The 23,642-nt window shown below is 49.8% G+C and overlaps 1 protein-coding gene and 1 pseudogene across 23 annotated transcripts in view; both read right to left on the reverse strand.

The window, feature by feature from the left end:
• Positions 1 to 23,642, reverse strand: part of LOC144174219 (cleavage and polyadenylation specificity factor subunit 6-like) — a 68,053-nt gene that overhangs the window by 35,611 nt on the left and 8,800 nt on the right. For 20 of the 23 annotated variants that reach the window (XM_077702775.1, XM_077702761.1, XM_077702780.1 and 17 more), the window contains exons 4-11: positions 20,252 to 20,355; positions 15,719 to 15,784; positions 13,126 to 13,229; positions 11,185 to 11,271; positions 11,044 to 11,073; positions 8,304 to 8,489; positions 7,854 to 8,053; positions 7,118 to 7,226 (exon numbers count right to left, since the gene is read on the reverse strand). In XM_077702775.1, the coding sequence (XP_077558901.1) occupies positions 7,118 to 7,226; positions 7,854 to 8,053; positions 8,304 to 8,489; positions 11,044 to 11,073; positions 11,185 to 11,271; positions 13,126 to 13,229; positions 15,719 to 15,784; positions 20,252 to 20,355 (886 nt within the window). The remainder of the gene's footprint in view (positions 1 to 7,117; positions 7,227 to 7,853; positions 8,054 to 8,303; positions 8,490 to 11,043; positions 11,074 to 11,184; positions 11,272 to 13,125; positions 13,230 to 15,718; positions 15,785 to 20,251; positions 20,356 to 23,642) is intronic. The other 3 variants (XM_077702782.1, XM_077702762.1, XM_077702781.1) reach the window with 2 other exon arrangements.
• Positions 83 to 2,986, reverse strand: LOC144174218 (uncharacterized; annotated as a pseudogene).

Below are 23,642 nucleotides of genomic sequence, written 5' to 3' on the forward strand. Positions count from 1 at the left end.
GGAAAATCAGGAAATGTCATACCCTGCAGAACACTTCAAGGATTCAAAAAAAACAAACGGGATCAAAATCTGCCCAGTGGTTGCGGTGGTATCCTCTCCACGAGCAACAGGGAATGCCTGAAACGCACTTTTGAGAAAACGGCTCTCAAAGTTTACCGAGCACTTGATGTCCCTCAAAAGGCACCAGACGCATAGTCCTTGCTGTCCTTGCTAGGGAATGACCTCTTGGGCTTTTGCCCCTTAATCTGATGTGCATGAGAAGCCTTCCTTGTTCGCTGACGATCTTTTTCTGCGGGATGGCAAGGGCGCCTGGTTTGATGCCCAGTGCTGCGCAGACTTCGGTGTATGCTCGCAGGCTGCCCGAGTTGTACTTGGCAACTGCCTCGTGGACGGCTGCTTCGACGGTGAACAGGGAGGCATGCTCATCCTTGGACAGCAAGGACCACACAACCGAGTGGAGGCTCTCAGAAGCGTTCTGCGTTTTGTTCCCTCGGCACCGTTCCAACAGCTGGGGGTCAGACAGGCGCTGGTACACTGGCAGCAGTGCCTCTGCAACCCTGCTATGAAGCTTATACTTATGCGGTGGCTGTGGCTTCCCTTCTGCTTCGGCTGCTCGATGCTTGCACCAGCTCAAGGGGCCAGGCGGACACAACTCATGATGGGGCTCTGCGTCAGTGGATGTTATGTGATAGAAGGTGGCCATCACCGCCCTTTGCATTTCGTCCACCTCTGTGTGGTTTCGAAGGGCGTGACCGTAGTAGTTTGTCAGCTTTTTTATCAGGTCTTGAGTGAGGCCACCTCTTCCACCCAGTGGCTCACCCTTTTTGGCCTTTCCCTTCAGAGCCCGAAGGTTTGTCCCCATCCTTTTCTTGACGTGATTTATACAATCCTCTTTAGTGAGGGGTATAAACCCATAGGGCTGGTCCTCGCACAACGCCAGGTATGTGCGGCTGTCACCATCGCAAATGATGGTAGTATATCGCAGGCCATTTCTGCTCAGTGAGCGCCTCAGCAGCATCAGTGCAGCCTCCACTTCCATTCGGCCCGAGGAAACATTGGTGTTCTTTTGGCACTGGTGAGCCTCTTTCCACTCGGGGTACTTGGGGTCATCTTCAGCTGGCCCAAGGGTGCATCCAAGGCAGAAGTTCGACAGCACTACACAGTCGAGCACGAGTCCGGTGTAAAACTCTATCACACAGCCAACACCGATGTGGGAGCTGTGTCCTCGCGTCAACCATGTGCCGTCGTACACAACGGTTATGTTGTTTACAAAGTTAACTTCCATTTCTGTGTAGACATGCCTCACAGCCTGGGCGGCATCAGCAAAGATGTTGCGTGCAGCTTCTTCAGCAGCTGGTTTGACAGTTTTTTTTAGATGGGCCTGATACGTTTTCTGGTGCAAACCCCTGTGCGAGACATTCATCGTCGCCCAGAAGTCGTTTAGGGCAGTGGGCCCTTTGCCAATGGACCTTATGACCTGCATAGAGCGCACGTTCACGTCGAAAACTCTTGCTCCCTCCTTTCTTTCAGAAGACCACTGAGTGTCGATGGTTCCACAGGAGGAACAATTCATGACCATCTTGACAGCTAGGCCCAGCTTTGTCTGCCGCTCTACTGCCAAGGTCGGCTGTAAACAACATGGACAGAGTGCATGGGCCAATAGAGAGTTCATAGCTGCCATCTGGACGATTATGTATTCCTCTTCAGAGGCGGCAGGAGTTTCGGCAGTTCGCGGTTTCGTTAGTTTCAGTTTGCGCTCAGATGCGGAGATGGCCGCGAGCGACTCGCGGACAGCCGATGCACGCGCTTCCACCGCTTCGGCAGACACAAACGTCGGCTGAATATGCGCCTGTATAGTGCGATGGGGCGAAGAAGGAAGCTCGGAGCCGCGCTGACGATCCTTGGCTTGCGGGAGATGAGCGCCGGTGGAACCCGAAAATGCTCTTCCGCTGTCACTTGTCGACGGGAAACACAACTCGGCACGGCACGGCGCCTCTTTGAGCCTTGCAGGCGTTGCTTCTGGTGATGGCGATGTTCGGCGCAAACGTTTGGAAATGCGACGCTCTCGGGCCGGCGAACGCGCAGCTCCGCGCTGATGTGAAGTCGCATCCGACGGCACGCGCGTCACCGCGCGCCCGCGCCGCAGCTCCGCCGCGTCGGCGTAGCTGGTTGACGGGCCGGGATCGAAGCTGGCATCACTATCACTTGTCGGTTGTTGGGAATCAGAAGTTACGCTGACGACTCGTTCCGGTGATGGCGAACCCACCTGCGAGTTGTCCGGCGCTTCGACGGGTGCTTGGCGTGAGGTCCCTCGCTTTGGAGGTGTGCGCTTTCGCTTCCCGTACGCAAGATGAGTCTTGCGTTTCTTTGGAAACTTTCGATGCACCATTCTTCGAATTCCGCCTAATGCGGATGCGTTCGAACGAAACTCCAACTCTAATTGGCAAACTTTGATAAAGAGCGCACGGAGAGAAGCTGTAAAACGCAACTATGGAGCCGCCATGACAGGCAGACGACGCGCGCCGATGGCGCGAAATGTTGAAGGTCACCATAACAACAGCCAATGGCGGAGCCCTTTCCTCAACCACACTGAGCGCAGCCAATGGGCGGCCGCCTTTCATCCGCGATCGCTCATGACCTTCGTTTTGTTTTCTTCTCTTTGCGCCCCTATCACATGATAGCGGTGAGCGAAAGCCCCGGCAACATGTCGCCGAAAGTGCGGCCTTTTAAACGATAGGAAGATGGCGGCGATCCGCGCCCGTAAAGGTGAGATATGGCGCCGCGAAAATGGGTGTTTTTCGGGCATCGCGATCGGTTTCGCTTCCACCTCCGCTGACAAAATAATTTTTTTAATGCATTTAGAGGCCGTTTTTCGGCGCGATATTTTTACACAGCATAGAATAAGAGTTCTGGAAGCCAAAGCAGGCAGTTTCGAAAAATCAATTTTTTCGGCGATTTCCGCGACCCGATCCCCGCGTCCCCCCTTAAGCAGGTGCAGGCTGCGAAAAGGATGAAGCAAGGCCGCAGCCAGCGTGCCAAGCATGGGCCAAAGAGATGGTGGAACGCAGCTGTCCGAACTGCACTACAGGAGAGGAAGGCAGCATGTCGACAACATCGGACGGCGGTACGGGCTCAGCAACCTGAGCCAGTTCGCAAACAGCTGTGGGACACCTACAGAGAAAAGAAGTACGTGGCAGCCTGCACCGTACAGAACAGCATCCGACAAGTAAACAAGAAATTCATTGAGGAGCTGAAAAGGAGTGGGCGGGAGGCACCCCGAAAGTTCTGGCAACATGTCCAACGCTCGCACAAGCATGCAGAGTCCAAACAGCAGCTGCGACACCCAGAGACTCAACAGCTTCTGTCAGAGAGGGACAGCAGGGAGCTCATGGTGTCTGTCGTTGCGGCTCTCTTCAGGAAAGAACAGCCGAGTGGCGCCTCAGAAGTGATTGAGCATAGAGGCACTACGCAGGACTGCGCAGAGACCAGCACAGGGGGGCAAGGGCAGGATGGAGGGCCTGCGGCAGACCTGGAAGAGTGGCTTGGGTCGGTAGGGGAAACAGAGTTGAAGCGGGCTCTAACTCACATCCCGACCCGAACAGCGACAGGTATGGACGGCTTCCCAGCGACTATGCTGAAGTGTCTGGGCCCAAGGCAGTGTGAGGCATTGCGGGAAATGTTCGGCATGATCCTGGTGACGGGGCAGGTGCCCAAAGAGTGGAACTGCAGCCGGATGATGTTCATTCCGAAGGGAACTGGAGATCGCAGCAGCTGGAAGGCCTACAGGCCAATCACTGTCACAGCGGTATTGTACCGGGTCTTCACCCAGATCCTTCGGAGACGGCTGCAGGCATGGGCAGAACGAGAGGGAGCCCTGGGAGAGCTCCAGAACGGCTTTCGCAGGGGCAGACGGCTGGATGACAACCTCTACGTCCTGACCCAGTGCATAGAGGTTGCCCGCCTGCAAGGGCGGGAACTGTGGGCTGCCTTCCTGGACGTGGAGAAGGCATACGATAGAGTTGACCACTCCTTACTGTGGAAGAAACTACAGGACAAGGGCCTGCCAGTGGAGGTAGTGGGATTGCTGCAGAGCCTGTATGCGGACACAGAAGTGGTAGTGGAATGGCAGGGCGTGTGCTCCCAGCCGGTGCCTGTCGAACGGGGCCTCCGCCAGGGCTGCCCTTTGTCCCCTCTGCTATTCATGCTGTTCCTGGGCGATCTGGAGGCAGAGCTGGAGGGAAGTGCAATAGGCTTTGAGTGGACCTATATGGAGGAGGGGAGGACGATCCATCAGCGCCTACCGGGCCTCATGTACGCTGATGATATTGACCTTACAGCGGACTCTCGTTCAGACCTGCAGCGACTCCTGGACATTTGCACCAAACAGGCAGAACTGTTGGGGCTGAGGTTCAGTGCGCCGAAGTGTGCCATACTTCGCTGGGGGGACACGAGCACACTACCAGATGGAGAAACGCTCACAGTGCAGGGGAAGCCTGTCCCTTTTGCAGCGACGTACCGGTACCTGGGTGTGGACTTGACCACCGATCCGGACTACTTGGCTGCACATGAGCGGGGGCTTCGAGGAAAGGCACTGCGCAGCCAGAACATCCTGAGGGCCCGAATCCTCTGGTCCTTCAACAGGGCGGAGGTTGTCAGGAGCCTCTGGAAGATGGTGCACGTCCCGGTGCTCACGTTTGCAAACGCAGTGCTTTGCCTGTCATCAGCCACCAGGGAGTACTTGGAGAGACGACAAAGGGAGGTGGGATGACTGGCCCTGGGTACCCACCGGACGACACCAAATGAGGCAGTCCAAGGGGATGTAGGCTGGTCCTCCTTTGTGGCACGAGAGGCCGTGGCCAAGCTCGGTTTCGAGATCCGAGCATGCTCGCTGAGCAACACGCTCTGGGTACACCGGGTTCACCGGTGTATGCTGTTAGCAGGTGACGCCACAAGGTGGAAGAGACGGGTGCGCGCACTGGCCCAGAACGAGGTGCCGCTACCGGTCCTAAATAACATCAAGGAGACCAGCCTGAGCGGGAAACAGCTGCGGGAGCGAGTAGCAGCTGCGGAAACGAAAAGATGGGCGGACAGGGCCGTGGCGAAGCCGTCTCTCCGTCTGTACGCGTCACACAAACACAGCATTTCCCAGGGGCACTTTTACGACAACTTGCCAGGAAGTGCGATGCTGTTCGAAGCGCGGGCTGGGGTGCTAAGGACGCGGATGTGGAGGCGGAAATGGGACGATGCGGAGGAGGTGATGTGTGCGGTGTGTGGTGAGGAAGAGGAGACTGCAGAACACATTGTGTTGCGGTGCGAACAATTGACTCCCCACCACCCTAGTGATACCACCATGGCGGAGGCGCTTGGCTTCGTTGCTCATCCCCCGCCAGGGGACACACTGGGCACGGGCGACACCACGGATGCGAGTGCAGCGCCACCGGGACTCGTGACTGGTGACGTGGTGCCGAATCCGGTCGGCACTACAAGGCGCCGACTGGAGGAATGGCGAAGACGCACCCGTTTAGCATGAGGAAAGGAGGCGACGAACAAAACTCTTGAGGCTAGGGCGCCGGGGGATTATATGCCCTCAGGAGTGTCCCCCCGATACAAAGGGGCAGCCACCAAGCCATCATCATCATCATGGGCACTGTCGCACGCGGTGTTAAAGGTAGCCGGAAAAAGTTGCGGTCTCCCGCATTTGAAGCCGTCGAGGAGGCTCTCTTCAAACGGTTTTAGATGCAAGGGTGCCCAATTTGCCCGTGAGTGGGGCACTCTCCAGAAGAAAGTGACCGAATTTGCGATAACTTTGTTGCAAGCAACGGCTGGCCACAGTGATTTAAGGAACGCCGCGATATCGTCAGCAGAGTCCTCAAAGACGAGTCCCAATCCACAGACGAAGAGACGGCAACGGCATGGGTGCAAGCCAACACTGGACCCATCGTTCAAAAGTATGGTGAGAAAAACGTGTTGAATGCCGACGAGACAGCGCTCTTCTACCAAATGCTGCCGCAGAAGACTGTCCTAGAAGGGAGAGTTGTGTCGCAGTGGGGAAACGCACCAAGGTCTGCGACAGCATGCTCCTCCTGTGCACTAGCATGGACAGGTCAGATCCCAACTTTGGTGACAGCGAAAAGCCCATCACTGTGATGCCTCAAAGGAAAGAGGCGAATTCAACTGCAGTAGCTTTCCAACAGGAAGGCCTGAATAACACGGGAAGTTTTTGCGGGATGGCTGCATGACTGGGACGAGAAGTTGGAAGTGGCAGAATTGCAAGATATGAAGCTTTTGGTGTCCATTTCCATAAACACATGTTTTGGGATCAGCATATCAATCACATCATTAACCGTATTGCAAAGTCTGTTAATATTTTAGCAAAGTTTTGATTCTTTTTACTACAGAAGAATAAACTAAAGCTTACAATGCTCTTTTTCTCTCTCATCTGAATTATTGTGTCCTTGTTTGGGGGAAAACCACAACAACGAACTTATCGCCTACTCGCATTAAGAAAAAAAGCTCTTCCATGCATAGCCAATGCAGATTACCACGCTCACACTAAGCCACTTTTCCGTCATTTTAATTTAGTTCCCATTCCAAATCTTTACTCATTAGAAGACCCTAACACTCCTGAGAATTTGCTAGCTTCCCCTGCAGATCTGTCAACTCAGATGCTGACATATCATACTCATAACTTTGTACCTTGCCAAACACCCTTTTCAAGGACATATATGAGGAGCAAATGATTTGCTGTTCTTTCCCAATCATACTAAACTATCTTCACAAACAGACATTACCTATAGAGGACATTACCAGAGCAAGAGTGCACACTTTTTTTTGTACATGCCTAATAATACATTTAAAGAAATTTTGTATGTACTCATACGTTAACCAGCTAAGTTTCTTCTCATTTATTAAGTCTGTGTTATTGTGAACTCTGTGCACTTGACACTGCTGTGTGCCTGTTTATTTGTCACCCTCGCTTTGTCTTGCAAAAGAAGCCCTGAACCTTCATCAACCTTCCACTTCCAAACGTTCTTTCGAAAATAAAGTGACTGAGCAAATCGGCACAGCAACCGAGCTCACTGCCAGGAGAAGGAAACCAGCGCGGCGTCCAGCCCACCTGGTGGCCTCTCCCATTCGTTGGCTACAGGTGGCGGGCCCCTGTGGTCTGGAAGCAGTGGTGGACCCCTTGGTGCTCCCAACGGTGGCGGAGGCCCCCTTGGAGGGGGCTGTGGGAACACGGGACGGGGGACTGTTAGGACACACACTTTGGGACACATCAACACTGCTGCTGGCTTCACTGTGGCTACAAAGCCTTTTTGTTGCTGCCACGTTTATCCTAAACAGGTTGGCACGGAGGCAAGGGATCAGGGATTGCTACGGCTAGCCAATAAGGCTGACACCCTGGTGGCTGACTCACTGCACCGGGACGACACAAACTGACAACACTGAAGTTGCCGACTGATTTGAAAATATTAGATTAAAATAGCAGTTTAAACCGAGTATTTCTCTTCTGCACCTGTGCTCGATGTGATGGTGAGCAGCACAAGTAGACGATAGTGACCGTGCTGTGCATCAGAACCTCACTTGGGAGCTGCTGCCAAAAACTCTCGCCAGGGACTACTGCTTGGTGCACGAAATACGAAGCTATTCTCAAGACCTCCACCGTGGCCTCGATAATACCCGGCACTTGCTTTCGGAATTGTCCACTGATAAAAATAAACAGCCGGTTAAGTTCTCACTGCTGTGTTCACAGCTGCTGCCAGTCACTTCTCTTGCCACTACTGCTCTCTTCAAATGCACTCGAAGCAGCCGACAAGCACTGTCCACAGACGCCTACGCCCAACTGCCCTCACCATGCGCAGCAGGCTCGGCGGCGGGGGACCAGTGCGTGGGGGCACGGCGCCAGTCGGGGGCGGGGGCCCCTGCAGGTTGGCCGGCAGCGGGGGCGGAGGCCCCGCCTGTGGGGGAGGCGGCCGCAGGGGCGGCGGGGGCCCCGGGGGGTGCACTTGAGGCGGCGGGGGCCCTCCCAGCCTCATCGGGGGCGGCGGGTAGTCTGCGGGGGGCACACAACGGGGGATTACCACCACAGGCACAACGGGGACAATGCCTGACGTGGCAGAGCTGGACACAAACGAGAAGCCAACTGTGCTGGCCCCTTAAAGGAGAGGAGGAGAGGGTCAAGACAGCTTCATGGATACGGTGGCACACGCTGTAGAAGCCGCTGGCCACAGGAGCTCGCGCAGACAAAGTAGCAAGGAGGACCACATATCAAGAGCTGCCACGGCCAACGGCAGGGCACCCACCGGGTGTGTACTGGGGCGGTGGTGGAGCCTGTCCGATGAGTGGCGGCCCCACAGGAGGCATGCGCCCCTGGTTCGGAAAGGGCCGGCTCCGCTCCGAGCGGCCTTGCGGCGAAGGGCCTCGGGGGGGACCCAGCCGCCCCGAGGGGGGCCCTCGGTCTCCTCCGCCACCCATGTGGTACGGGTCACCTGGGTGGGTAGAACAGAACAGGCCACCTTGCGTCACCGGCAGGCACAGCAGCGGAGGCCCCTTCTGTCCACGATTGCAACGGTGCATGGAGGATAAATCAATCCAGCCAGGAGTTGCTTTCGAACCAGCCAATAGGCAAGAAAAGAGGTACCATATAGAACTGGAGAAAGCTGTGTCAGTTGATAAGGATTCATGATTAAATTCTAACTGCGCAACATGACGAGGACCAGGGAGGGCACAAACGAGTGCAGTTTCGTTTGAGGCGTCTCTTGTCCACATCCTGTTCCAATGTGTTTTTTGAGAAACGACTTTCCAAAATTAGGGGGGTCACCTTATACATGGAGTTGACCTATACATGTGGTCGCCTCTGCCGTCCATTAAAAATTCGAATTTGTCACCTGCTCAAGTCATTTCTGGAGTCGACTAGAGCCACTACAACGCCTTTTCTAACCAGTCACATGGATCGCTTGGTATTTTAGTTGAGATTGCAAAGCGTCCTTTTTTTTTTGTGCGTCGCGGGAGGTGCGGTTTAGGCATTGGTGACCGTTCCAGAACATGAAAGACATAGCTAACAATGCCTCCACAAGTTCTGCACCAATACAGCACAGCGTTCAATTGCAAAGTCATTTTGCATGTTGAGGACAACAACAATGTTGCTGCAGAACAACAATTCAGCATCTTGGAGAAGTGCGTTTGGGGGTAGTGGCAACAAAAAGACAGGATCTTCGCGCGCACTGGTACAGGTCGCTCGTTTCACAAGCCAAAACTGGGACATTGAGGAGAAAGTTCTCGAGTGGGTACACATGCAGTAAAGCGGAACCCTGAGCATGTCGTATAAAGACACCAAGATGAAGTCATGGGCCACCGCTAATGGCCTGAACATCCAGCTGAGCGAATTCAAGATCTCAAAGACAAGGATCACGAATTTAATGAAGCGGATCGGGCTCAGCCTCCAGCGTTGCACAACCGTTTCACAGAAGCTCCTGGAGACCTACAACAGGAAGCTCCTTGAGTTTCGGCGGTACATCGAGGACTTGAGGAGACGGTGAGGGTTTCTGCTTGGCCAAATCGGCAATGCCAGCCAAACGCCAGTCTGGTTCAATATGTCGAGCAAGAGAACCATTGCCGAAAAGGGAGAGCATTAAGTTCATCTCCCCACGACTGCCAATGAGTACAACTGCTTTACGGTAATGTGCTGATCAACAGTCGGCCACAAGTTGCCACCTTTCGTTGCGTCTAAGCAGAAAACCATGCCAGCGCAAGAAAAGTTTCTGCCAAAGGTGATAGTGCGGGTGAACAAAAAGGGTGTCTTCAATGAGGAAACTGCGCCTGAATGGTTTTGGCTGGTGTGGTGCAGGCAGCCAAGAGCACTGCTGAAGGAAGCCCCCGAGCATGCTTGTGTTGGACTCCTTCCGCGGCCACATGACAGACCGAGTGAAGAAGGTAGTGGCGAACATTTAACGTGGCCTCGTGGTTATCCAGGGCGGGATGTCGTTGATGCTGCAGTTGACCGACGTATCCCTTAACGAGCCTTCTAAGGACCGCGTTGGAGGACTCCTCAACGAGTGGATAAAACAGGAAGACAAGACGAACACACCCACTGGCTGGGTGAAGCACAGCAGCAGCCTTGAGCACAGCAGCCCAGTGGGTCAATGATGCATGGTATGGCCTACCTGACGGCATGGTGCAAGGCGCCTTTGTCGAGTGCTCAATGTCAACCAGTACTGCTTGAGCCAGCCACCTCCAACGCCCGCAGCGACGAACAGGCCTAAGCCCAGGCTACCCAGGCCTACGGCTGAGAGCTTTCACAGTGGAACTAACGCTAGTTTTCGTTTTCACCAATCACTTTTTGAATTTTTGTTTCGTTGCTGCGACGATGGCAGCAACGACCAGCCCAGGCCCAAAGCACCCATAGTGGAAATAGTTTTCTTTGTTACTTCAAAAATCGCTTGCGATTTCTTTTTCGTTGGCGGAGATCAAAACTATGGGGGTCGACTTATTTTCGGAGTCGACTAATATGCGTCAATATACAGTAGACTGCGGATGACAAACCCCGCTACAGCCTTTTTCAGCGACATTAGAGAATCACCAGTAAAAAAATCAAAGCCCCTTTCTTAAAAGAAAGATAGATAAAGCACAAAGCTTTCTCCAAAACAGAGTCGAAGACCAAAATCCAAACTGTTTCGACCATGTTGGAATGGCGTAATCGGATAGATGTCGGCTTTATAACGCGAAGGACCCAGGTGCGATTCTGACCACGGGAAGCACTTTTTCCTTGAGGCACTTTACGTCCCATCAACATGTGCCCCTTGTGGAAACCGTCAGGTAAAGTTGGCATTCCTGCACTGTGTTTCGTTGTTACGACCTACGGCGCAGGTGAGGCACAGAAAGCTTCGCTTTAATAAGAACGGCCCCAGAGCTAGCACGACCACAATGCGAGGTTCCAGATTCCGTACGAACCGTGCTTACACCGGCACGATAAACTTGCGCAGAAGCAAAAAGCAGCTACGCTAAAGCACTTTAGCAACAAAGTGCTAAGGGATCACTACTTACGGTCACCACGTAGCTTGCCATCGTAACCACCTGGGTAAACAAAGAAAGCCAAGGGAGAAAGGAATACATTAGTGTGACAAAGAGCTGGGGAAATTAACGAACTAAAATTTAAAAAAAAGCAGAGAAGAAATGGTTCCGCACCTGAGTTACGGTCGTACTTCCCCATGTAACGGTCCATGCGCCGTTCCCCACGGTAGAAGTCATCATATTCCCGTGACTGCGAGGAAGCTAACAGGGAGAAGCAGACAGTGGAAAGGTGGTGGTGTTAACTTAGCCCTTGCAAGTTACAAGAACCTCCCGGCCTCTACATGGGGGAGGCAGGGATATATTGTCCAATCACATCTCTTGCGCTACTGTAGTTCTGTTCACTTCATCACCACACACTGTTGAAGTGAGACAGAAACATGCTTGGTTTTCATTCACATTTCCGCCCACCAATAAAAACTTTCCCCATCCCGTTTCAGGGAGATATTGTCCAAGTAGATTTTGAGATATTGTCCAAGTAGATTCCAATGTAACTAAAAACTTCATGGCGACTCCTCCTTGAGAGGAGTCAGGTCAAAACACAACGTATGACTACGACGAAATGCTAGTATTAGAAAGTGTACACCAGCACAGTAAGCAGGAGTAATTATGAGCTTGTGCGGGAGCAAAAGATGGAAGAAGGCAGCAAGGAGTTCTGTCCATAGCCACTGTTGAATAAAGAGAAAGAAGCGCGCCACGAGGCAGGCAGCGGGGGCTCGCTCCACGAGCGCGGCTCTCGCGGCAGTCGTTCGTAGGCATCGCTGATAGCCGGACGTCTGGTTTACTGGTTCCCTTTCGCTACACATTCTCTGGTGCCGAAACGTGTACCGAAAGAAGACCAGCGTCTGGCTTCCGATACGGTGATGGAGTCGATTAGCGAAGCAGTGCGCGCCCCGATCCTCCTCTTCCTCGTCGCCTACTGTCCGTACTGTCGCCCCCTGCCTGCGTATCTTTATTTCTCAACATACTCCACGGCCGCAACATCTCCTGGAAATTTAACGTCGAAAGAGCTCCGTGGTGGGGTGGTTGGTGGGAACGCTTAATCCGGCTCACCAAGGAGACATTACGGCGAATCCTCGGCCGCAGTTGCCTGACTACTGAAGAGCTGCAGATGACGCTTTGCGAAGTCGAGGCAGTAATTAACAGCCGGCCCCTTACGTATATCTCGGAAGACGCGGCTGAGCCATACCCGCTGACCCCAGTGCACTTCTGGCTGGGCAAAAGCAATACGTGCCTGCCTCAGCAACTCGGCCTTCCAGAACCGCTGTCCACGGGCAGCGAGCTACGCAGACGAGCTCGGCACCGTCAAATCGTAACGGAGCGTCTTTGGCGTCGATGGAAACGAGAGTACCTCCTGTTGCTCCGATCCGCTCACGAGGCAACAGCGCAGCTTCCCTCCAGGCTCCAAGTGGGGGACGTAGTGCTCGTACAGGACGATTCGCCGCCGGCCTTCTGACAGCTTGGGCGCATTCTTCAACTATTTCCCGGACGCGACGGAGTTGTGCGCTCGTGTTCCCTACGCCTGTCATCGGGACGGGAAATACGTCGTCCAGTGCAGCGGCTGTGCTTTTTTGAAGCAAACCCCTGATCAACTTGGGGCCGCGGGAGTATGTTGAATAAAGAGAAAGAAGCGCGCCACGAGGCAGGCAGCGGGGGCTCGCTCCACGAGCGCGGCTCTCGCGGCAGTCGTTCGTAGGCATCGCTGATAGCCGGACGTCTGGTTTACTGGTTCCCTTTCGCTACAGCCACTACGTCCCCAGAGAGCATACACTGTGCGAATTGAAGTTGGGCCACGAGATTTCGCACCTAAGTAAAAATGTTTCATATATGCAGAAAGAAAGCAACTCCTAAGCAGCTACCCGCACACTGCAGTTTCGCATGCTTGGCACGGCGTTTAGCAATAGGCAACAGGCAGCACTGATCTACAAAGCTAGTGCAGGCAACCACTACTGCTGCTTCTAGTCCATTCTTTTAACTCAAAATGCAGATGAAACGGACCAGGACATGCATCTATTCAAGCATGCCCCCTCCCCCATTACAGGATGTAAAGAGCCATACTGAAATGATCCGTACTCTGGCTTGGCTTGCGGCTCTGCATCTCAAAATGGTTCAGGTGCTGACGGCTGCATGTCGTCACCACTGGGTTCTGACCATGAAGTTCCCTGTAGGGACCACCACAAAAACAAAGTCAAGCATGTAATTGGAGAAGTCACCACAGTGGATCTGCCCCGCGCGATTTTGTCAATCGTGTGTTAAAGTCAACATGCCACGCATACATGAAAAATGACGAAGTGTTCAAGGCCTTAAGATAGCGAATGACATTTTTTGGCGGGCCATGCTACACATGAAAACGCAAAGGCATTGATTGCGTTGGGTGCAATAGTGACAATGACCATAAAGAGAACAACATTCATAATTTTGGAAGTTTTTAACGTGAAGAAAAACGTCTTGCAAGGGTTAAAAATGCTTTTTGTGAAAGAAAACGTAATGAGAAATAGTGTTTCCTAAATAATGGTGTGAGCTATTTTTAAAAGTGGCTTCAGCAGCTGCCGTCGCCTGCCAGCTGTAGCCAAACCCGAAAAATTGCCACTGTATTAGTGAACTTCGATTCCTCAGAACATCGCCACCAAGAATGCATAAAAAATTCTTTAGAAACTCAGCGACATTTCCGTGTCAACAGTCAGGTGCTGAGTTTCAGTGGTTCCATTCAGTGCTCATCGCGATCGAGAGTAAACAGATTTAAGGCATTCATGAAGGCGAATGAGTTGTGTGGAACTCCTTAAACTAAAAATGGCATTAGAGCAAATGGCATAAGATTTTTGCGTGTAGCAGCAACTTTACGGCAAGAAAACTTAAGGCATTAACTCTTTCGCTACCGCGCCTATCAAAATCGATCAATTTGATCGATACTTTTGGGAGCGCCTTTTCATAGCGTTCCAGGCGTTTCTCGAACAAGTAAAGCTGTTCGGAGTTAGATCAGAAAATGGCCTTTCAAAATCAGTTTTGTTTTCATTTTTGCAACGGAAACGTGATTTTTGACACGCTTTTGAATCACCTGGTTGTGGAAAAGGGGCGTGGTCATCGCGCCTCAAGGCTACCAACGAAGAATGCGTGCAACTCGTAATTACTCTGCACCAGCGCTTGTTTTTGCTATCAGGGCGTGAATGGGGAACCAGCAAACGATTTTCAATCGTCAGGTTCACGCTCTGACAGTAATAATCCCAGAAATCGGCTGAAAATGTCAAGCAGTGCCTGGTTGCAAAGCTACTTTATGATTTTAGGCAGTTTTATTGCCTTTGCGCAAGTTGTCCTAAGTAATCTGGTAGTTCTACTTACCCCAGGACCATTCCCAAACAGTTTACAACAGTTTCGGTTTCGTTTCTGCATCGCGAAATTCATATTTAGCGCAACTACGCAGTTACCCAACTTCAAGGCTAACTGCCATGGCACCTGAAGCGTCCGCGACTGATCCTCGAACAAAGCACGCCGCTCCTCATTTCCCCCCACCCTAACCCGATTTCTGCGATAAGAACTTCAGATGCAAGTCAAAAGGTCACACCCAGTCGCCAGATATCTGTTCCGCCGAGGACAGCGCTTCAAACCGGCCTTACACTGCCAGCTGTTCGCCTTCCAGTTTCGTTTTCATGCGAGGGTATATCCGGGTGTCTAATGTTGCTGTTTAGTTGAACTGTCTATTCGGACGGAGTCTCTGATAAGTTTTTGTACTGTTTCATTTGAAAACTGTTAGGTGGCGCTGCAAAAGAGGAGGCTCGTTGTGCTGATCTTTTTTAGCGCGCGACTGCTACTCGGCCAAAGATCGCAGGGGACGATTCTAGCTCATCGTACCTCATTTTTGCGAGCAAGGCTACAATTGCGAGTAAGAAGATGATAATAAAGCTCAGCTTTATGTTTTGAGAGATAACTGACCGTGAACGACAACAAACATCAGCCACGGCGTTCCGTTTTCAACTTCATGCATGTTTTTTTCTGCATCGCGTGCTTGTTCCAAATATTGTGCTCGCTGTAAATGCAAAGTCAGCCATTGACAAGATGTTTTTACGTTATGTGGGGGCAAATTCGTGCCTCTGATAACGTCAAACCGCCAGATTTATTCCAAGGAACCACCCAAAATTGCACAGCTTGAATTAGAGGTTGGGCTTCACCGCATGACACGAGCACCGTGCGTGCTAACATTTTTTTTTTATATCTGAAAAACTGTTCCGCGCAAGTCGACATTTTTTTTAGGGTGTGTTTTTAAAATGTTTCCCTGCAAAATGTATATTCTAATTTTTTTCTACTACCGGTGGTTTGATATACACAACTCCTTTTTTATCATTTTTTTCGACAACTTGACAAAACTTTTGATTTTGATATTTTTTTTCACAACTATGATATATGAAAACCTTTAAAAAACTGGTGTTATTGGAAAGGCCGTTAAATAATCTGCATTTTTTGCTCCTGCAATTAGTGCCTAAATAATTTTTTAGCAGAAAAAAAAATGTTTTCTTGGACCCCCCAAAATTGGTCAATTTTCTGCGGTAGCGAAAGAGTTAAGCACTTAATGTCATTTTTCGCGTGGCACGGGTACAATACCCACCAAATACCTTTCCTTTGTCAAATAAAAACACTTGGAAATAAGGAGTGCACTCACTTCTTGGGTAGCTTTTCCATGACAGCCCGGACTGCACTATCCGATCCCAAAGTCACAATGCAGAATCTGGCCAAACCAAGCATTTCTTTACCACACACGCACAAGAACACTGCAGAGGGCCACGACCACATGGTACAATGCGCAGCACACAACGCCGAAGCCTCTTGATGCACAGCAGCGAAAAGCCGGTGGACATGCACCACCCTTTTGAGCAAGTATACAGAGCAACGTTGTACAATAACCTCACCCCCCCTTGTACGAGCTCAGATACAATTAACAATGGTTTGAGCTCTTGCGTTCCAGTGTTCCCACCAGCAAAAGACCCTCTGTGAACATGCTACAGAAATGAAAACGTTTCTCAGACGTGGTGGCACAATCATTTAGGGCACAAGAAAATATAAGTGCTTAATTTGCCTGTTTACAAATACGGTAGATTCCGTTAACACAAAGAGAGCAAGCCCGAAAAATGGAGGCTACAAAGTAATTTACACATGCTTAAACATTTAGTCGCTAGATGATGCTCAATTTCAGTTCAGCAAGAATAACAAGATACCAAGTATGCGTTAAAAACTGTTTGCTAACTGTGCGTTATGGAACATGGACAGTACACCAGTTCTCATAACTAGCGTTTTTAGGAAACACATTCTAGCCATAAAATTCTACATAAGACAGCATTCAAAGAAGCTAAGATGACAAGCACGGATCTCACATGCACCCACAAGCTTAGGGTTACATACAATATTTGCAGAAGACCCCCTACCAGTATTGACTGGTGTACACAATCACATCCAGTTCTGAACCAAATTTTTAGAGATAAGAAGGCAAATAAAGTAGACACACACAGCACAGCCTACAGCTAGTTTTTAGTCATAAATTAAGGAAACTACATAGGATTGCAGTCTGATGCGAAGAAGCTATGCTTTCTGTTACTGAAATTGAATTTAAGTTTAAGCGATTAAATGCACAAACTTCACCAACATTCAATTGGGTGGTCCAGTAGCCTCTGTACTATATGTAGCATGCTCAATTACGAGCAACGAACCGGACTGGAAGATAAATTTGGCATTTAAAAAAGAGGAACCCAGAAACACTTTCTCAAGAAATTATGAAGCCCTCTTGTGTCTCGTAGGCTCAATGAACCAAAGCATCTCACAGAAATACTTGTTCCGTTTAGTATAAAATAAGTCACGAGTGCTTAATTAAACAACTGTATTCTGCACTTCTCTGTAGGTACTATCATCTTTAGTGTGCAGCTACAGCCTTACCTAAAAGAACAAAAGCTTATTCCCATCAAACATGCCTATTTAAGTGCATTTCCACAGAGTGCACTAGACTAAACTGTCATTCGAGAGTAGCTAAATAGCAAATGCGAATGACACTTTACAAGGAACGCACTTCCAGCTGACTGTGTTCCCTAAACACACTTTACCGGGGCCAAGTAATCTCATGAGCAGAAGCCCGAAAATTGTGAAAAATAACAAAACCGCCAGCGTTTAGACGATAATACGTAATTTTAAAAGTTACTTATAGATATACTGTTGATTTACTTTTACAAAAAGAGAGGCAGCGACGAAAAACAAGAAAAAAAAAATTAAAGCGGTTCCACTCAATGTGAAAGCTGGCAGAAGTGCAGAGCAGTGATTCGCCATGATGAGCTGTACTGCCGTTATCTGCTCACCGCTACCACACCATGCAATTCAGATTTGCCGCCTTCGCAGTGCTCGCGCGCCCCTGCCTGAAACTGTGCCAGCGGGAGTTCTGTAATTTCATATGCTGGAGCTGTGTTGCGTCGTTCCGAACGCGCCATTTTTTTTCTTGCACGCCCGACGCCTTTGTGCGTCTACTCGAACGAGCCATTTTCTTCTTGCGCATGGAGCCTTCCTGTGCATAATTTCGAACACGCCATTTTTTTTTTGCGCGGCCGCTTTTTTCGCTTACTATCGTAAAAACCAACTCAACGAGTGTTGTTAACTAAATGAACATGGGCGCTGCCAGTTAATTACGTATATTTTGCCCCAAATGTACCTATAGTTTTCTTTGCGCTTTACAACGGGGAGATGCAGGACAAGTGCCAGCAGTTCACTAGTTTCGAACGCTTATGACTATATAAACCGCTTGGCTTTCGATGTTTCTGGGGTACGCCGCGAACGACAGCGTTACCACAGGACGCCCTGTTGCTTTACCTGGGACCAGCGAGCGAGCCACGACGAGAAGGCGAGCACCTAAGGTGCTCTGCACCTCCCTCTCTACGACGTACCAGCGCCGCCTGGTAGGGTTTCGCTCCATGGCGGCTGTTCTCTGCAGCGTTCTCGTAGATGGTTTTTTGTAACCCTGGGAAACCCTGGGATTGTGTTCCCACTTCAGCCTTCTCCGTTACATTCCACCCTTTCAGATAAATTCCCCCAAACGATAATGCTCATATCAGCGCCAGTGTTCAATCGTTGTCCCGACTCCGTTTTTTGTGGACTTGTGCGAGGCGCCGATTGCGATTTTGAGCAATGCAAACACAACGAAATGTTTACATTGTTTCTCATGTGATGTGATGAATTTCAAGTAATCTTGCAGAATATTTATGCCAGCTATAATCACTGACATCATGGCCAAGAGCACTTTGTTTCATCATTTGGCAGCGCGCAGCCAAAGTGTCAATCATGGAAACCGAGTGCACTCGGCGTAAGTCCACTTCAATAGGCCCGTTTGACAGGGGTGTTAGGATGATGCGAAAACAGGCTTTGGAAACCTGTAGTGAGCGGCCCACTGTGAAGCAAGTAACTTGACCAGCACTGAAAAAGTTAACAAGGCACTGACAGAAGTACACTTTAATTAGCTTTTGCTTTCTGGACACATATTACAGCTTTTCCTTTTAAGGCAGAAAGGCACAAGCGGTGAAAACACGCGTGGCAGCATCATTGCACGAGAGAAGCCATCTTTAAAAGTTGTTTGCTTAATTGGCGCTCGTATTCATGTTTCCCACTATTCGTTCCCTCACTCGAATGCACTCAAGTGTCACCTGGAAAAGTGTTTCTGGGTCCCTTTAACACAGACATCGTGTCTACAAAACAGCTGCACAAAACAACCTGCAGTTAGTAAGAAAGGCCGTGTGCACAATTTTGAGCATGCTTGACAAACACGCACACGGATACACAGACAGAACGCGATAGTGCGCCTCGGCTGTTTGGGCCAGCACCGTGCCCTGGCCTACACAAATCAAAAAGGACTTGGCTGTATTAGGAGTCACGGCTCGGAATTCGTAGAGCCCAGTATGCACACACTGCTTGCTGAGCTTAGGCCAACCAAGAGGGTGCAGAGGGCCAAAGGTCATTACAAGTGCCCTGAAATGATGGCACAAAGAACGAACCGGAACTGGGAATGTGCATCTTTATTTCTCTAATGCTTAACCTTGGTAGAGTGCTTGAGGTGATTTCTACACTAATGTATACACAGTTTTATGAGCCCAAAGATGTTGCAAGATATTGCCACAACACTTGAGCTTCTAGAAACTTTCTTGGCACCAGTGTAGGGACCACTCTTCATCACAGTGTAGGCAAACATGTCCCACAAAAGAAGATGGGTGGTGCAAGCTTTGCCTCAAAGCTACAGGCATGGTCAGCCTTCAAATATTGCAAGCTGCCGCCCCTTTTGTGCCACCACTTCAGTCACTCTATGAGAGTGCAAGCGCTTTCCTTGCTCAATCCTTCAGAAAAACGCAGCGGACATACTATGTTGAGATCAAGCATCCTACACAAGAACATTGGTTTCGTAGGTACGCAGCAAAGCGGAAAAGCATGAGATAGGAACAGAGATCTCTTGGGGAGAAAATAGCAATAAAAAAGGATTGGGACGAGCCCTGTCACGTTAAAAGCACTTTCCTTTCACAAATGAAACGGCCGAAAACAAAGGTGCCTGGTCGCATTGCGCACGCAGCTGCCCTGATCACAATAGTGGGACAGCGTGAAAGAATCAAACACAAAGTCCAACACGTCAGTCCGTAGTTTCACACGGATGCGCTCCCGAAAAGAGTCCCTTGTCGGCATTGGGTTTAAGGCGTGCACAAAGTATCAGAACGAAAACATCCGAAACGATTGCAGAACTAAACAAAAGAAAATGCTCCGCATCTTGAAACACTGCATGCAGACACGTCACATAAGGGGAGCGGGACGCTGGCAAGTGGCTCTTGGGCTGCATCAGGTGAGAGTAAACAGCATCAGTGGAGCACTTGCCCGAAGGATCACTACATGATGGCCAATCTTGGCGATACGTGACATACCAAAAAGGGATTTTGTTTTGTCCACATCTTTGCAACTCTGCACCGTGTGGTGACAAAAATGTTAACAGCGAACTTCGCAACTCTCGACAAACAATCGGCCAGAGCGCAGCCTGAACTTAATTTGACATAGTGAACGCTACTAACTTGACCGTCTGCACAGCCCACCGGAAGAGAGAAGAAGAAGAAGAGACCGTTTAGAGCACTGGGACAAGAAGTTTCACAGAAGGCGCGCATACTTTTTGCTTGCACATTGCAAAAAATCTTACCCCTTTGACTGGCCATTGGCTCTGTTCTCAAAAAACTTGATGTCTAACACATCGTTGACCCCGACGGCGCCTATGGCGTCGGTGACATCTTGGTCCGTAGTCCACTAGAAATGGTGGTCGGGAAGGGGGAGGGGCAAGGTCAGAAGCACGGCAGCAGCAGCAGCAGCAGGGAAGCCGCCACGGTTCTGTGCACGTGACAGGTGGCCTCCGTGTGCCGAGAGAGAGACCTTCTCAAAAGCAGAGAGAGCGTGTGAAAGCTTCACCGAGGCATCACACAAGCACACACACAGGGGCAGTTCTGGTCACACCAGGTAGGCACACACCAGGAGCATAGGTACTCAAGGGCTGTGCCAGCACTCAGTCCCTCGGCACGCATCAAACTTCAACTCAAGTTGTCTTTGTCATGGCATTTCATGCCGCCCCCCTCGTTACAACAAACGCTGATACAGAAGTGAACGATGTATACATGTGGAAATAAAATAGAAGAACATCAACACGGATACCCGAAAGACAAACACAGAATAGAAGGAGTGGTGTATAGAGAGCCTAAAAACAAGGTTTGTCAGAGTTTTGCAAGACAGTAGTGATGCGAGAAGAGTGGGCTTTTAAGAAACGATGCAGCTCCCGCTACTGGCAAAGCTCTAAAGTATCCAAGAGAGCAGGAAAGGAAAAAGGTGCAAACACTCTTTGCACTGTGGCCACACTGGAGCATTGAGTGAATGTGCAGGTGTACACCGCAAGCCCCTGCACCGTAGCAAAACCTCAGGGCATTAGCCGCAGCATCATTTTGCAACGCACCCCATAACAGCTCAGTGCAATATCAAGCACAATGCAACAAAGATACAGCAGACAAGCTCTGAGCTAATCCAGTCACATGGGCCCCAATTTTCGCAGTGATTTTAACTTTGGATGGGCATTCCAACTTTTGCAGAAAGGCTTCCACCTGAGCAAACTTTTCAAGCCTTGCATTCAAGTGCATACAAATACGCCTCCCTGGTACTTTGAAGTCCCAACAGAACGGCTATGTAACAAATCTGCCGCCAAATGTTAGCACGCATCCATCAGAACTCAAGATTACTGCAACCACAGCCCATGCCACAGTTTGATGCAGGTTGCACCTCAGAAAATACGGCTTGAGACAAGCCGGCCATAAGTTGCATTAGTTGCATAGAAACGCAGTTGAAGTTACCAAGGCCCTTCTCAGCTTGGCCAGGCAGCATTAAAACATGAAATGAGAACGACAAACAGAGTGAGACAGATAGGCGGTGTCAACTAATGTTTAGTCTTGAAATGTACTCCCATAATCTTTCCATGCTACACAATGGTGCAACGTGACGTGTGATTCTTCATTCTATGACTTGCTCTAGAAATAAGCTACCAAGACACTCGCCCACACAAGTAAGCACTCCAAAATAAGCAACCACAAAAAACCCATCTTGTATTGCTAATACCTTCTCACAGCATCCAGATATAAACTGTATGCTGCATACAGCAAAATTTGAATATCCGCTAACTTCACTGGAGGCAGTTCCAACGGCATGTCCATTCACAGAATCTTTCAAAGAGCCAAAGGACTAGCACAGACATGCAGTTTCGTTCAGTTACCACGCTAAAGCGAAACTGGAGGCTCGTGGCTTAACACATTTTCTTAATGGGGTGGTGGTGTTTGCAAGCTCGTGTGGTGAAAGTCAGATGATAAAAGGCACAAAATTTTCCCTTTAGAATAGCTCTACAAGGCCTCCAGTTAGGAGTTTCGAAAGCACCATTTTTGAAGAGAGTTCATGATAACCGCTATCTGCTTCAAGGCACCTATGGCATAATTTCCTCAGAGCTAAATAAAAGGTCTATGCAGGTTTGGGCCTCTCCAAGAACAACACAAAGGAGGGCCCTGATATTCCCTTCAGTGACCATAATAGACCCACACCGAAGGCTCCAGGAAGCCCAAGCTAACGGAGCAGGCTTAGGCTGGTGCACTGACTGCAAGGGTGAAGAACCACACAAGTGCACAGCATGGCGGGAAGCAGTAAAGCGCACCCAGGGCACTTCAGAACAGCTGTCACCGTGACAGTTGTAAAACACGACAAGCACGGACACGTGTCATTGCTTTGCATGCAAATTCACAGGTTTTCAGTGTTGTGCGATTTGTGAACAATAGGGAGGAGCACTCTATACTGCAGCCATGAACACTAACACACACGCTTTGGTGCTCACCTTCATAAGGGAGAGAGAGAAAACTCCAAAACAGAAAAAAAAAAGGAACTGCTGTGCAGCAAAGCCTTTTATTTTTTGCGCGCAGTAACCATTACACAGTGCCCACAATAAAACAACCTTAGTTTATAAAGATCCAAGCAGAGCTGGTTGAAAATATTTTAAAGGGGTCGTGAAAAATTTTAAGATTGCGCTGTGTGGGTATTTAAAACTGTACCCTCGCTATACAAGCTATGTATAGCCGTTACACTGCATCGTACCGGCAAATAGGTAAAAAAATGCAGTAAAGGTTTCACTGACGCTTTCCTCCTCAAGTCGTGAAAAGACGCCACGTTGAGAAGCCAATTATAGCCCCCTCCCCTCCACTCCCCCTTGTCTGCACAACATGTCGGAGCTCACAAAGAGTCGGATACAGCCACAACACCAGTGCCATGATGAAATTCACGTGCAACTGAATGGGCACTGTCTGACCTGTGATACAACTGACCAACATGGCCGAACTCAAAGTCAACAACCTGGGCGAGTGTTTAACCATATTTAACATAAACTGGGTATTCACAAACTGTTCACAAACTGTTTATACTGTTTCATACTTGTCTAAACTGTCTTTTTGCTAGTCAATATTCTTGCTCGAGCTCATCGACGTCTGTCTCACATAGCCTCTAATGTGAGTGATGCGAACGTAAACTCTGTGACCTGATGAGATGAATGACAGAAAGCTTAGACTGGGAATTTACTGTATGAACCCATTTATCAAAAGAACTTCAGGTAGTCGGAAATTAAAACTGACCTAAACAGCCAGCAGTTCTGATACAATGGTTGCAGACAACTGAAGCGGCCACACCGCAGGTCATGTGGACAGAAAACTTTCAGAAAAATATCAGGTTTACAGCTTTACAAAATAATGTAAACAAGGAGAGTTTAACTCTCAAATGCTCTTAACATGACATCACTCCTACTTGAGTCGTCAACTGACAGCATTGCATGGTCGCTTGAGATGCGCCTCAAAATGAGCATTTCAAAGATGTCTTCTAAATTCCAGAAGCAATGAATTTGTAAAAATATTTCAGACTTACTTTCGTAAAAGGTTATTCAAGCAGATAAAATTAATCAAAGGCAAATACGTTCTCAATTCACGACCCCTTTAAACGCCAGTTGCTCAAGCTGGCATAACTTGTGAGCA

The sequence above is a fragment of the Haemaphysalis longicornis genome, unplaced genomic scaffold, assembly GCF_048455015.1.
Source record: "Haemaphysalis longicornis isolate Haplotype H1 unplaced genomic scaffold, Haemaphysalis longicornis Haplotype H1 scaffold_3, whole genome shotgun sequence".
Classification (NCBI taxonomy): Eukaryota; Metazoa; Arthropoda; class Arachnida; order Ixodida; family Ixodidae; genus Haemaphysalis; species Haemaphysalis longicornis.